We start from the raw sequence: 16,764 nt of genomic DNA, 5'->3' as shown, positions 1-16,764 counted from the left end.
AAAAGGAAAAAAAGGGGGGGGGGGAGTACCTTTAACTACAATTTCACTGTTTTTTTTCCATATTTTCAAATAAATTTTTTATAGTCCCATAAAAGTGGGCACCAACTCCATGTTAATTCATTTTTTTGGATGTAAATTTAAGAAACATCTTTGCTGTTCAAAACAGCCCCCCCCCCCCCCGATGCTTGAAGCCTGCAATGTCAACCCGTACGCACGGGTCAAAAACCTAGTAATTCCCAAACGCATGCTGCATTTGTTCAACATAGGCAATTCACATGCTGTAAATCTAATGTTCTCTTTGGTAAAAATAAGTTGTGTCGTTTCACAAAAACTAGTATTGGTATGAGAGTATTCTTTGTCTGCGCATATCAGAAGATGCAAAAATCTTCACTAATAATGATTAATTTTGTAACAAAACAATTAGACCATAACTTTCTTTTAATTGTACAATCTTCTAAAATGCAGCAAAAAATCTTTTAACATCCTCATAACTTACCACGGTTAAATTGTTAATCCCTTCATATCCAGGTTTTAGTGCACATTATTTTTATGGTGTCAGAGAAATTCGCTCAATGCAAAATCGTTATAATCAAGACATATGCTTACATTTTTGTTACGTGTTTTATTTAGTATTTGAGATCAAAACTTATTACAATATTTAAAATTGTACCATATTTACATCTTAAAATGTTTTGTCCAATATATATAATATATAATTTTATAAATCACATTTATTGTCACAGCAAGACAAACTGCAATACTGGATAATAAGACGTATATTCAACAAAACAAAATAAAAATTCAACTAATCAAAGCAAAAAAAAAAAAAACTATAAAAAAAAACAATAAGCAAACAAACAAAAAGGTTTTCCAAATTGCTAGGATCTATTGATGCAAATTCAATAAAAAAAAATCTATGGTCTGGTAAAATGGGAAATTATCTTATTCAACCATAAAACGTTATAAACTGAAATTTCATATAGTTTTTTATATCTAAATATTTTACAATGAAAGTGTTATATTTTTTCCAGAGGTTTGATAAATGAGATTTAGATTCCGTATTCATAAAACCACTTTGACTCATTCAGAATAAACATCGAAAACATTTATATGTACCAACATCATGTAAAGAATACCTGCCCAAAGTGAAGGGTTTAGATATACATACATCACAGTTAATATGTACATGTATATATCTATGCAATGTGTATTCCAAAAATTCATTGAATGGAGAATGATATTAATTCAGGTAAGCATCGGTATCTCTAGCTTCAACAAATGTTGAGCTATCCAAGATTTCGAGAAATCCGAAGAGGCTTCCAATTTTAATTCCGTGAAGCTTTTTTCACATTTACATCTAATTTAGTATGGTATATACAGAAGTGTTCTACTACTCATAAATGAGGAACAAACTTTATTAAAGTATTTTTATTTTGTGTATATTTACTTGTGAAATATATATATATATATATATATATATATATATATATATATATATATATATATATATATATATATATATATATATATATATATATATAATTATTATTATTTAAGTAACCATTTAGTTATAAAATCATTATTTTGTTAAAAATACTACATCACACCCTCTTCACTTCATCGGTTTACAACTTTAAATAGAATGAATCACTTGTCATGCAGTTACTGGAATTTTTCACGTAGGATACGACAAATAAGGATTTGAAAATTAAAAAATAACACATATTCATTATTAAGCATTACAATACTCGTTCAATTTTTGAAAATACAAAATATGAAATTTTAATGTAAAGTTGGTCACACTCCACAAATTTGTTGATTGAAATCGGTTTGTTTTTCATTAGACCTTATATAGACTATGACAAAAGTATGATGGCCAGCTATAAAAGAAAGTAAAAGTCATTGAAGTTCTTAAATGAGATTTTTGGGAGGTTTTGATAAATATACTCCAGTTTAAAGCAATATGAGCTGCGATTTTCATGTTGAAATTTCATTTTACGAAAAGGTGTTTTTCTTCTAAAATGACAAAAAAAATCATGGTTTTTAAATTCTGTAAGCTGTATTTTGGTGTGAAAAGTCGTTAAGAAGCCTTAATTGGAACAAAATTGAATTATTGTCGTCCTGTACAAAAATTGAATTGCTATTTATTCCTGATAAGAGCAATCTTTCTTCTGACCAAAATTTATGAATTTTTCAAATTTTATTCACCATACAAGTTTACGTAACATGCAGACTTATCATACGAGCAGGTTTCTGCAGCAAAATAAATTTTTAAAAAATACAGCTCATATTGCTTTAAATCAAAATATTCAAAGTATCTTACATATTTAATGGTTATAAATATATGTTATGTTAAATATATATTGTTTTCAATGATTTTTTTTAATAAATAAAATTATTCATCATTTATCTATAATGATTCATTTTATTTATTTTTATAATCAATAAATAAGATTTATTGATTTTTTAATTTTTCAGTATCTTATTCGTCCTTAAACAGGCATGTTTTACCCATCAATCTTCTTTACCAAAAATACAATGTTTATTAAATGTCATAAAAATCTTAGCTTTTTTCTTAATTATTCTTCCATTTAGTATTATATTTTTTTCTTCATTGATGTTATTCTGAAAAATATTGAACTGTATTGTAAATACCGGCATGTATTTTATATCAAACATTCTTATCTTAATTACAGCATGCAGTTCTTATAGACCATAAAAAATCACAACAAAACACGCAATATTGTTAAGCTCACAAAATACGTTCCATATTTTTGACAAAATGCTTAAAAAATTCTTCATCCTTTTCTAATTGTGCTGCGTTGTTTAGTACTTTGCCTGAAATAATAGAGTTGAAAATTTAGTTTTAAAATGACATTAGTACGAAGGCTTAATACACGAAATTGAATTTCGCTTAATAAGAATCCGTTACTACTTACTAAACATTGAATAAACTAAAAGTTATACGCATGTGTTAGTATTTTTAAAACAGAAGATGTGGTTATACTGTAAAACATTTTGTGCATCGGGAAGTCTTTAAATTTCTGATTAAAAGCTTTCCCCCCTAAGTATCTTAATATTTACGTACCAAATAAGCAATAAAATCTTATCAATTATACATGTACAGGTAATGCATTGTCAAATTGCATTTTGATGTACATGTACAATATTCGTACACAAAATAAAAGTTGAAAAAATGATCTAAAAGTGAAAGCTAAGGCCTATCTTCAATACATAAGATTTTTTGTTTAAAAATAAAATATTGACCTAGCTTAGTAAAAAGTTTCCATATATCTTCAATGTTGCAAATTTAAATATTTCAATATATCTTTTTCGACAACATGCTGTAAAATGTTTGAAAATTATGGCATGACAATCATTGCAATACTGGATCTTTTTTATTTGTATTGTATAAATATTCATTTTTAGTGTATAATTTTATATTTGTATTTTATAATTTTTCATTTGTATTCTAAAATGTTCCATTAATATTGTATAACTATTCATTTGTAGTGTATGATTTTCTATTTGTATTCTATAAGCCATTTGTATTCTATAATTTTCCATTGGTATTGTAAAAATATTCATTTGTATTTTATAATTTTCCATTTGTATTGAATATTTTTCCTTTTGCATTGTACTTTTTTCATTTGTATTGTATAATTTTCTTTTTGTATTGTATGATTTACCATTTGTATTGTATAATTTTCCATTTGTATTGTATAATTTTTATTTGTATTGTATATTTTTCTATTTGCATTGTATGGATTTCATTTGTATTTTATTATTTTCTGTTTGTGTTGTTTGATTTTCCACTTGTATTTTATAATTTCCCAGTTGTTTTGTATGAATTTCATTTGTATTGTATAATTTTTATTTGTTTTGTAAAATTTTCCATTTCTATTCTATAACTTTCCATTTGTATTTTATAACTTTCAATTTGTATTGTATGACTTTTTACTCGTGATGTATAATAGTAGAAAACAAATTGAAAGTTATACAATACAAATGAAAAATTATAGAATACAAATCGAAAATTATTCCATACAAATGAATATTTATACAATGCAAATGGAAAATTATACAATACATACGAAAATTATACCATACAAATGGAAATTATAGAATACAAATGAAAATTATAGAATACTAATAGAAAATCATACAATACAAATGAATATTTATACAATACAAATGGAGATAATAGAATACAACTGAAAATTATAAAATACACATGAATATTTATACAAAGCAAATGGAAAATCATACAATACATACGAAAATTATACCATACAAATGGAAATTATAGAATACAAATGAAAATTATAGATACTAATAGAAAATCATACAATACAAATGAATATTTATACAATACAAATGGAGATAATAGAATACAACTGATAATTATACAATACAAATCGAAAATTTTAGAATAGAAATTGAAAATTATACAATACAAATGGAAATTATAGAATTACAATTGAGAATTATAGAAGACAAAAGGAAAATTTCATAGTACAAATAGAAAAATATACAATACAAATAAAAAATTGTGAAATACAAATGAAAATTTTACAATACAAATGGAAAAAAATATATAATACAAATGGAAAATTATAAATTATGCAATACAAATGAACATATATATATATATATATATATATATATATATATATATATATATATATATATATATATATATACATATATATAAAGACAAGATCGAATATTGCAACGTTTGACATGCCAAAGAAAAAGTTTATGATGTTTATGTCAAGCTTACCTTGATAACAACTGTGCACGCGACAACATACAGTATTATTCTAGTCATAATGTCCCCATTGTATATGAGGGTAGACGCATCACTTCTGTCTGTGGTACTGCTTGTTGTAGAAGTACTTCCTTCTACAAAGCATTTCAGAAGCTAAAAATGTGTATATTCACGCTTCCAGAAGAAGGAAAAGTTTACTATTTTAAAACACTCAATGTTTAATCTAGTGGTATCAATAATATTACAACCTTATTTTTACATCTCATATAGATTAAAATAGTAATCTTTTTTTAATTACATAAACAAAAATAATCAAAGCAAATGTATAATATATATATATATATATATATATATATATATATATATATATATATATATATATATATATATTAGTATATAGTGTAGTGACATCGATTTACAATTACCTGTGCAGTTAGGTTTCCTGTTCACTTGAACAAGAACCCTCCCGTTTGAAACCCCTCTGCTATTCTCGGCTACAACCATGTATGTCCCGAACGTTTGAGAAGTAACAAACTGGACGTGATATCGCGATGTGTAATATAGGGTATTCCAATTCCCTCGGAAATCTTCATAGTAGACGTGATTTTTATTGTCTGGCTGTTGGTACCATGTTATAAAGGGTCCGGGAACTGAGACAAATGAAGCGGTCATATTTAGTTCCTCGCCTTCACATTTAAAGTGTGTGAAACTGTAATACACCCGACGAGGAATACCTGAAAGTAACAGATCACTGATGCCAGTTACTCCATTTATCTATCTATCTATCTATCTATTTATTATCCATCTATCTATCTCATCCACCCATTTTTACAAAAAAATGATATTAATATTATTATCATTATTACTGTTTTGAAAATTCATACGCGTTGACTTACGTAATGGATAGATAAATAACGATATAGTGTTAAAAAGTTTAATGAAAACATGTATTTACTCACCTTGTACAAATGTATGTTATATTTTAAATCATCTGTATAGATTTAACACCTTAACACGATATCAATATTTAATCAAAACGAATATCCTTTAAGGTGCCTCACTACACCTTGAAATATTCTCTCAAATCAGCAGAAAAGTACTCGATTATGATAGATAGCATAATGGATAAGAAGTATATGTGTCAAATAGGCTAAAAAATGTGCAATTTTAAATAAAAAATGATATTTTCAAAAATTTCATTCAGTAAACATGAACAAAAGCCCCAAACGGATTCGAACTTATGACCTGCGGTTCACAAGCCTGATACTTTAACCTCTGAGCTATCACGATATACACCTGAATCGATTGATACAAACAGTTTAACAAAACATTTAAATCGCCATCTTGTGACGTAGTGTCTTACAAAGTAAAAGTCTAGGTGTAGTGAAGTACCTTAAATCATATTCATTATAACATGACTTGATTGGAAGTCCACGTTAAAAATATAAAAGCTTATTTAATTTTCACGTAAATAAAAACATCGGGCTCCAGATATGTCAGTTAAGGCACGGCAATATTTGGACACAATAGGGGGCGGTGTATTTTCCTCAGATCTTTGATTTCATTGGCCTGGGTTCTGTTCTAAGACAGTAAAATCATATGAAGAGAAATCTTTATCATGAAGAATGGGCTACTCTTCGCTTCGCTCCGCCCATTCTTCATGACGAAGATTTCTCTTCATATGTTCTAACTATTACATATTCTAGACTTGCAAGGAGAAAGGAAAGTCAGAATTCTGACGTTAATTATCAGACGTTGATTTGTTAAAGAAATTTGAGCGGATTCTTATGAAGGTGCGGTGCAACATTATTCTCTATATCAATATATACTAATGAAAAGGAAAGATATGGTTCAAGATTCAAAAAGGAAGTCTAAAAGTGTTTATGGAAGTATTTATGTGATCCAAGATCTATCAAAATTAAGAGGAATTTCTGTTCAAACTGCATTCGTGGCCTACCGGATGTATGACAAGATTTTGTGTGAAAAAGGTCAGCTATGGGCGTACAAGGCGGTGTATATCCCCAACTTGGACAAATAAAGATAAGCAATTTTTAATTTTAAGTTATAAGATTAATTTTTTTGGCTTATATGCATTGTTTATAGTGTAGTCAAATTGTGCTTTCATTCTGTAAACATGACAAGTATGGATTTATAAATTAAGCTACACGGCGTTGTTTTTCAAATATTGATCAATTACTGTTCTAAGTTGCAAATTTTAGGTATGAATGTGCCTTAATTCCATCCTAAAAATACTTTTATTAAAAGGATAAGTTTTTATTTTTGTTATCAATGATATATTAGAAAAGTGTCTAAACCCTTAATGGTTTAAAATTCGCGGTTTTCACCAACATTTCACTTTATTTAATTAAAGATCCAAAACGTTTTAATTTTATCCACAGAGCGAGTGTAGGTAACAGGTTCATGTATCTTATCAATAAGAGTAGAAACATATTAAATCTCACATGTGATAGTAACTCTGTTCAGTGTTGTCTTTACACTGGAGTTTCCTTTCTCGTTCGCTGCATATACTGAATATTTGTTTCCTGTGTCAGTGCAAGACGGGGGATTAAGGATGAGAACTTCCGTACTTTCACAGTCATAAGAGCAGTCATTAGTTCTGTTACTGTAGTATCGGGAATCATCTATCAAAAAACAAAGATTTTAGGCAACGCAGACCATGATAAGATACATTTGCGACTGCTAATGTTCAATAAATAAACAATTATGTTAAATTAAGAAAAAAATAATCAATTTGTAATTCCAAAAAATTCCACATCTGTTGTTTAAAAAAAGTTCTTTGAAAGATAAAAACACTGATTTATAAAACCAGAAAAAAAATCATGAATTCTTGCATATCTTGAATGACTACCAAATAAATACTTTATGTATATACATATACGCTTAACACCTACTAGTTAATGGTTTAAACGGGTTGGTAAATCGATCGTTCTTGATGCCCCATGTCACCGCCGATGGTGCGGGAAAAGCTCTTATTACGGCGGTGATCCTAATGACGCCACTATCATTGAACGGGGTGTTTGATAATCCATTGATGGATACTGTCTGTATTGTTGGAGCATCTTCAAAAACCAAAACAAATTAAAAATCAAGTTACATAGCACATTCAAAGAGAATTGCCTTTAGAATTGAACAATATTTTTAGAATAGTTATATCATTTTAGATATTATCATGATGTTTGTACATATAACCTAAATATGCTTCAAAATTTAATTTTACTACTCTTTATGATGCCTTTTCAACACAAACAGATGGTCATTTTACTATTAAATCTTTTGATTTTTAAAAATTATTATAATAATATGAATGAAAATAATTTGAATTAAATTATAAAAGACCCAGTTGATACACGTAAAAGAGGTATTTAAAAAAACAAAATAGGCATACAATATTATATTTTTCGAAGTGCGTATGAAGAGAAAAATCATCAGTAAATGTTCGATTACAGTTCATTTTGTATCATCTAATTGTTATAATAATTCTTACATTTTACTCGCAACTGAAATGTGACCGTAGCTGAGTATTTCTGTCCCCCAATATAGTTGTAAGCTTCACATGTGTGGTCACCAATGACTTCTGTACTAGCCTTGCCAAGGTCCAGGTTTGCTGTTCCGGATCTATGTCTCTGTGTGTTTCTATAGTGTTGTGTCCATTTGAAGTCACAAGTTGGAAAACAGTCTGCGGTACATACGATATGGGGAACAGATGATCCAATGTCAAGCTCTAACATCGTTATGTTGGGAGAAATGCGTGCAGCGGCTGGTCCATCTATGTAGTAGGAAACCATTGAAAATACAGATGGTCTTTAAAGTCATGGTGATAAAAATTTATTCCATTTCACGATTGAGTGAGCTTACCTATAAAGCTTTACAAGTGCGAGACATCGGTGGAATATATATGAACAACATTATAATATCATATAAACATCGTAATTATTCCATTTATTTGAAACAATAACTTAAGAGGTTAGAGTGGGGCTCAGTGGAGTTGATTTTTACATAGGAATAATTGCAGGAAAAACTAAAGTCCTCGGACTTTAACTGATTAACTAATAATGGACGGTCTACAAGAACATGTTCCTAGCTATCTGCAAACTTATCATTGCCGTCGAAAGCAAATTGAAAGTGTGTGTGTGGGGTGGTGGGTAGGGTGGGGGTAAGGGGGGGGGGTGGTCCGATGCTTTGTGCCTAACGGTTAGGTCTAACTTTGCAAAAACAGTAGGGGGTTGAGTCCCTCCCCTTCTTGGTTCCGATGCCTATGCTTATCTCCGCTTGAATATGAGGTAGAATTTAAAAGGTACGCAGAAATTTAAATTTCAGGTGCACTTCATGCTTGCTTTTCAAGCTTTATTTTCGGGGAGGGCGATGCATGGAGTGTAGTTTGAATTTTTTCGGTTGAGGAGGTGGGCGATACCCTGATCCATCAATTCCTTCCTATTTAGTTCTTAAAAATGATTGATAAATTCGATGTATTGTATTCTGAAGAATTGTCTTTCAAGGAAAGTTACATGGATTTATAAATACCTTGAAAATAGTAAGATTTTTAATGGTACGAACAATTTAGATAGATATATTTGTAGTCGTATGTATTCCTACGCCAGAGTTCAATATAGTCCTGTTCAACCAGACGCCCGACTGCCCCGTAATTCGGCGATAATTAATCAGAGAATCTCTCTTGCTTGTCGGAGATTATCGGAGATTATCGGCGACAGTCGAGGGTCTTGTTGAAGAGTCAACCAGAGTTCAATATTGCTTTGATCCATACAATTTCTCAGAAATATATCGATTACTGCACAAACACTTAGATTCTCGAAATTTTTGTCGGAAAAGTTCGAGTATTCATAATATAAAAAAATGTGCGCAATTCTAATGCATATAAGAAATTACTTGGCATGAAACATAACATAGCTTTCTTTCTAAAATATAAAATAATAATCGATAAAATAAACTTCCGTCCGTACTTCAATACTTTGATTTTTCCAAATATTTTTTAAGTACAAACGATCTGCTGACTCAAAACTTGCCCTTTATTTCTTGTTTTCTAACGTCTGTCCTACCAAAATGTGTCATTCAGCAATTTGAAGTCCATTTCTATCGGTCGGGGTTTTTTTCTCCACTAATTCTCCACTTATCCGTCCAAATAGTTTTAATGTTGTTAGACTAGTTATTCATAAAATGCATTTCTAATAGATATTGTTAACTTATTGACTTCATATTCCGCTTAGGATTTACTTCAATGTCTTCACAAAATTGAGTAAACAATAAAACTACCAAGAAATATAACTAAACTAATTTGTTGATATTTTTAATCAAATTTGTACAAGGGTTCTTCTTTTAACGTGCATGACAGCTCGCAGGATTCAATAATTAATTTTGTTGTTTTTATAATACATTTTTTTTATATTTTAACATGTCTTATAATAATGTGAACGGCAGCAAAAGATAAAAGTATAGGTACTCTCTAATCATGTATAATATTTTTTCCCATATTTTTTAATTCCAATTTTTGTTGATTTCATTTAAGAGTTGACCAATAAAATCAAATTGTCACTCAAGTGCAATTTCAAAACATTGATAAGATCACTGGCAACGAATACATGAACTATTAAAACAGTGTTTTCTTTCCAAATGCACGAAAATTGATATAAATAAGGAAATCCCATTATTATGGTAAACTCACATCTGATTTCTAGATGTACAGATACATTCTTCGTGATGTCCTCTGTGATGTTGTTTTCTCGTTGCCTGACCCTTGTTGCTTCCAATATATAGTTCCCCGCATCTTCTTTTGTAGCATTTTCAATGAGAAGTATTCTGCTTGTAGACAATACGGTATCGTTTCCAGCTCTTTTCCAGTTCAGTCTTGTAGGAGCTGGATTCGCCGACACAGTCGCCACAATTGATACATTGGTTCCTTCTCGTCCCAAAACGTTTGAAGCGAGGGAGAAATATGGACCGTCTGAAAGACAAAAGCAGGGTATTTAAACAATAAACTGTATCCTTTGGTGATTCATGCGGAATATGAAGGTGACATCATTACAGAGAAAATGCATAATCCGCGTTACGTCTTCTGAAAATGAAATAAAGGTCTGGCATATTCTCGATTATCTCGTGCAGTCTATTATATTTTTCTTTGTCGATGAAGGTTTTGATAAATTAATTTTATTCTTTCGGTTTCTACAGATCTATGAATAACAATCAATTTTGCGTAAGAAATAAGTATGGTAAGTGATATATCAGTGGATGTAAATCTGTAATACTAGTATTGTATAACTAACAACATATTTTAGGTTCTTTACTCGTATTTAAAAACAAGTTGAAAACTTTTTATTAGATCATCTCTAGAGTAAAAAAAGATAATTACATCTATATCAAAGTATATACATGTACAGTAGAACACGGTTATAACGAACACGCGTATAATGAATTGACGCTTACAACGAAGTGATTTTCATTCCCCGTGACTTAACTCGATTGATATAACGAATTAAACTTATAACGAAGTAAAATCGCCCGTCTCTGGCACTTCGTTATATGTGTGTTTTACTGTATTATCAAAGTAACGAAAGTTTTGTTGATATAGAGATATACGTCATAATGTGTTGATAAGAGTGCATACTTTTTGTAAAGGTTTAGTTTTTATATTAAAAAATGTTTACTCTGTCGCCTTATTTGTTTCAACGTGAATTTTATGAAAACAAACTTAAGGTTTGTTAAAGAACATTTTGCTAAATAATCATAAAATAGAAAGAGAGATGGAGTGAGAAAATAAGAGAGCGAGGAAGAGGACAGTTAAATACATACAATGCACAGTTATTCGTGCAGTTTTTCTTGATGATCCGGCACTGTTTGTTGCTTCACAAGTTAGTTCCTCTCCGTCTTGTTTTTTCTGAATGTTTGATATCTCCTTAACCCCGCTAGCTACACAATTTAAATAATCATGTTAGATTTAGGGGTACAACAGTCTCGGTTTGTAATCATGCAACGGTCAAGATCTAGTAAATTAAAAGTGCCTACAGGTTTATTAAATTCAAGATTTTTTTTTTAAAATGATGCTTCATAATAATAGCTTTGTTTCATAAGGTGTACTGGAAATTAACTCTTCGTTAAACACACGGAACAATCATATTTAACTGTCATTTTCAATGAAATATGCAGGAAATAAGTTACAAATCTTTTTTGTCCATTATGTCTATTAAATGATGTCAAATTGAATATAGATTTCGGGATTTTTTTCTTATGGGCTAATATAGAATGTCCAGAAACTGTTTCTTTTCTACAAAAGAAAAGTGAAGCACGGCAAAATATCTATCAAGTAAATTATGACGTCACAATGGTTCAAACACCAAATGACACTTTGGAATCATTAACAAGATCATGTCCGTAAAAAGTAAATATTTTTTAATGAATTTTGTTAGAGGTAATGATTAATTATCGTGGCACCATTATCATACTTGGAATAAACGTAGTAGTGTATTGTTCTATGTCTAAGCCCGCTTTAAAGACTGCAATATGACTAGTTGACACAGTTAAGCCAATGTTCAAAATATAACTTCCCAACGAGAAATGAATACTAGTAATAGATACCTGTCCCAGTCCATGTTGCGTTTGCCATTGGATTAGCTGCCACCACCTGGCATGTCAAGTTTAGAGTCTCCCCTTCCTCTAGAACTGTTTTTCCTCGTATTACCAACTCTGGGACATCTAGTTTAAAAAAGGTGTATATTGGTTATCTAATTGCTGATGCAAACTTAAATGTCTACAGCACAGAATTAACAGATATAAGATAGATTTAAATGGTAAGAAGTAGGAATTGTTGAGATCGTGGCCATTTCGAATGACTCCGCTCAAACAATGAACAATAGGATGAAAAGCATTTCAGAGAATCTTGCTTTGAACTTGACCTATAACTCAGATATTTTACAGCTGGCATAGACCTTTTCAAATTTTTATTCCATCTCATTTCTTCTTACATACAGGCATTTTTGTCCAATCTAAGCAAAATTAAGCAAATGGGAAATAATCTATTATCTAAAAAAGAATTATGAAGGGATTTGTTAGGCCAATAACATTGACTTGATTTAAAGTAATTGCACACAATTAACTTAAAAGCTCTGTATATGAAGTATTAGCCAAATTAGGCGAAACAGAGAGTACATATAAACTCTAAAAAAAGGATTTTGGTGTGGTACGATGCGACTTTGACACTTGACCTACAAGCCATCAAAGATCACTGTACATTTTTTGACTAAAGGATTCCTGTCGGTTGAGTATGAGCCAGGTTGGACCGGGGGAGATAGGATTGCTAAGAAAAAGGATTTTTTATGTAATTAATTGTGCTATGTTCTTTATATTTGACTTTGACTAAGGATTCCTGTCCGTTAAGTATGAGCCAGGTTGGACCGAGGGGAGAGAGGACTTCCTAGAAAAAGGATTTTTCATATAATTAATTGTTCTATGTTCTTTATATGAAACTTGGTTTAAGGTCACTGCATACAATCCACTCAAAAGCTCAGTTTATGTGACGTGTTAGCTGAAAAAGGTTAGGCGGAAGTAAATATACTCAAAACAGAATTATAGCGTTGTCTGTTATAACCTTAACCTATAAATATCATTCAAGGTCACTGCACACCCTTTTGACCATAGACAGTCTGTAAGTATGAGCCAGAATGGGCCAATGTAGAGAAGATATGACCCGGACAAGAATGTTTCATATAATTCACACTATACCCTCAGACAAAGAAACATGGTTCAAGGTCCATTCAAAATAACTGCATATTTTTTACCAAGGGCACCCTGTTGGTGAAGTATGAACCAGGTTGGACCAAGTGAAGAAGAGCAAAAAAGATATGCATAGGACAAGAGATCTCAGGCGGACGAAAGGACAGTCGGACGGACGGACTGTTCAGCAAAGCAGAACCCCTAAAAGAATTATTTATTCCATAGCAAAAGCTTCAATTTTTTTTTCAAAAAAAGTTTTAAACAAAAAGTAACGAAAAAAAATCATATGCATGAAACACACACAAAACAAAATGTTAACAAATTATGAAATCAAAGCGCAAAAATTTGAATAATGTTCTGAGTCTATGATGGGACACTTACAATATATATCTCCAAACTGCATAGTCTTTGACACGGTCTGGTTTCTGTAGCCGACGGCGATGCAAGTGAAGTTAGTAAATGACAGATCTCGATGGTATGTGAAGGACCACTCTTGTCGTGTTTCATAAGAATTCTGTAAAAAAAAAATACAAAAGCTAAATTTATTTCATACAAGTCATGCTTCAGAGTCAACGATATAATGTAGATTTTAAACGATCGTTCCTGACACAGGGAAGCACTGAAGATTCATGCAAATCAAACGTTTCAAAATCTTGGGTTTTCTCATTTTTTTATTTAATTATCCCAATTCGCACTGTTTTAAGCATTGGTGTGAATTCATTTGATTAAAAGTCTTGTCACTTATTTCCCCCTTTGGATAGTGTTAAAACATGAGAAATTAAAGTTATTTCAAATAAACTTTATATGAGCCACCATATAGGGTTGAAACTTATACTGTTTTAAAATATGAATCAAAACACAAATTAGTAAAATCCTTTGAAAATTATCATCCCCTCTTGATTTCAAGGAGTGCCATAGGATTTTCTCTTAATCGTAAAGACAATATATAATTATCTCCCCAAGAAGGATTTTTTTCACAAAATGTTTTATTTGAAAATTAAATAAAGGATGACACACATTAAAACTGATTAAAGCTCTCAAACCAATAATTTATCTTTGGACATACATGAATTGTTGCAAAACATAAGACGGGTTTTGCCAAACAGGAGTTGTAAAACTTGATCAAATCATATATTTTCTATATGAGTATAAAAGAGCAATAATGACTTTACTGATGCTTTTGTAACAACAGCAGGTGAGGATGGCATAAAGGTTTCAGTGTCATTTCGCCAAATAAGGGTCGAAGCAGGGTTGGAATGAGTGACGGAGCAGGTCCACGTTCCTGTTCTTCCTTCAGATAGCGCTAAATTCGTGCCCCAAAGGTTCAAGTTTCCAATATTTGGTGCATCTATAACACAATATATATATATATATATATATATATATATATATATATATATATATATATATATATATATATATATATATATATATATATATATAAATGTTATCTAGTTGCCCAGTTTGGTGCGTGCTTTTATAAAACAAATTAAAACGGATTGTTTTGAGATAAGCAATAATAAGTATGTAACGATTATACAGAGAGTGGAATATCATTATGGAAAACAGAATAAACGACGGATCATTTCACTTTAAAAAGTAATAAAAGGAAAGATATACATTTTATCGTATATAACTGCATTAGTTACTGAAATCTTAAAAAAGGATCATGTTGGGGAAATTAACGTGAAAAAAACGTTGTAATTGTTGTGAAATTTATTTATTCCTCAGATTTTATACTTATAAAAATTGCTGGGGCTATTCTGTGTAACCAAGTGTATTTAATAATAAATTCGATTATTACGATTACTTATGCTTCATGTAGTAGCATCAATATAAAATTTAATTATACTTCTGAAATATTATATAATACATAAATTATATATGTTCTGAGTTCAGTTAATACTTACAATTAACATTTAATACTTCAATTTTGTTGATTGTTGTGGTATTCACAATGCTCGTACATAATAAACCATTGCCATTGATATGTCGGACAATGGGAATGGGTGGAGATACAATGCTGGAAACATAAGTCTTGGAAACGTTATTATAAATCGTCGTCTTTGTATACAGGGTCGTATTGGAGATAAGTGCCTTTGCGGCCTCGTTACCGCCAGTCGTTGAAAAAAGAACAAACCGTGTAAGACTCGGTTCATACAACAAGCCAGATAAAGTGCAGGTAATGGTCGCATTGTCGCCTTCTCCTAGATCTTCAATGCCAGTAATCGAAATGTTGTAAGAAACTGCAAGAAAATAAAAATCCATTTTCATTAGTGCATTAGTAAAAACAATGATCTATGTCTCTTGTTTTATTTCCTTAACTGCATTTTCATTCACTGCTCAATTCCAAGGTTTTAAATTCTGAAGGAGAGAATTTTTTTTTTTAAGTATCGATTTTATTTTCATAGTTTAAAATTTTCAAATTATACAAAATTAGTATAACAAAAAATTGGTAATTGCAATTTTAAATTCTTGCGATTTCATACAAAACAGTAGAACTGCAGAACTAAGAACTCACGTAAAACAAGGAATTTCCTTTATATAATGTTTAAATTAACTTTGATGAAATATTCCGGTAACAACGTAAACAACTGAATTAGTTTTAATACCGTCTGCATTTCGAATCTTCGTTCGATCTTTTGCTCGCCCCATATTAATCTCACCCGATTTATTTTAACTTGGATTATATTCGCTCCAATTGCGTACAAATCGGTTCTCGATGAAGGACTTGGTTTTATTTTAATCATTGTTCTCGTTGGTCATTATCTATTTTTCATCTATTTATCAATTTAAATATGAACACAAAAAAATATGAAACCTAAATGTTCAACCACATACATATATACGCAGAAGACAAAAACTACATTTGATTTAGCCGTATTTGTTTTATATGCTCAAGAAGTAACACTTTTGGTTTTTCGCTAGTATTTTATCTAGATATTTTTGTTTTGCATCGAGGTTTAATGGGTAAAATATATTAAGATAGAACAAATATACTAATCAAGCAGTGCAACTGAATTAAATTAAATTTAAAGAACAAACAAATTAAAAGTTTTGAAGTATGTACTCTTGTATAATTTATCTATAAATACAATGTAGAACGTATACTTACCTGACACTTGAAATACTACTACATGTAAAAGAAAAACGATACGAACTAGGAACATCATTATAGGATAGAATACTCTTCTCTTGATTTTCTAATGTGAAATGAGCAGTAAAGATCACACAACGGATCCAGTGTGAGCACT

The 16,764-nt window shown here is 30.2% G+C and overlaps 1 protein-coding gene across 1 annotated transcript; it reads right to left on the bottom strand.

The window, feature by feature from the left end:
* Nucleotides 1-1,537: 1,537 nt before the first annotated feature.
* Nucleotides 1,538-16,764, bottom strand: LOC105332967 (nephrin). Its single transcript, XM_066076096.1, has 13 exons — nt 16,626-16,764; nt 15,421-15,756; nt 14,683-14,858; nt 13,892-14,024; nt 12,377-12,493; nt 11,594-11,710; nt 10,470-10,748; nt 8,277-8,558; nt 7,684-7,851; nt 7,234-7,413; nt 5,197-5,505; nt 4,784-4,905; nt 1,538-2,838 (listed from the first exon to the last, which is right to left on the bottom strand). The coding sequence occupies exons 1-13, from the start codon at nt 16,681-16,683 to the stop codon at nt 2,827-2,829; spliced, it is 2,289 nt and encodes a 762-aa protein (XP_065932168.1). The 5' UTR covers nt 16,684-16,764; the 3' UTR covers nt 1,538-2,826.

This window comes from Magallana gigas, chromosome 2 (genome assembly GCF_963853765.1).
Source record: "Magallana gigas chromosome 2, xbMagGiga1.1, whole genome shotgun sequence".
In the NCBI taxonomy this organism is placed as follows: domain Eukaryota; kingdom Metazoa; phylum Mollusca; class Bivalvia; order Ostreida; family Ostreidae; genus Magallana; species Magallana gigas.
The sequence above is the reverse complement of the archived record's forward strand: the minus strand, read 5'-3'. Positions and strand labels throughout refer to the sequence as shown.

What these genes read in the sequence shown, in the direction of transcription:
- LOC105332967 (XM_066076096.1), bottom strand. Translation starts at nt 16,683, where the DNA reads ATGATGTTCCTAGTTCGTATCGTTTTTCTTTTACATGTAGTAGTATTT. An exon ending in TGTACATCTAGAAATCAGAT is followed by an intron (nt 8,559 to 10,469) that starts GTGAGTTTACCA and finishes CCTACTACATAG; the next exon opens with ATGGACCAGCCGCTGCACGC. An exon ending in CCCGTTTAAACCATTAACTA is followed by an intron (nt 7,414 to 7,683) that starts GTAGGTGTTAAG and finishes GTTTTTTGATAG; the next exon opens with ATGATTCCCGATACTACAGT.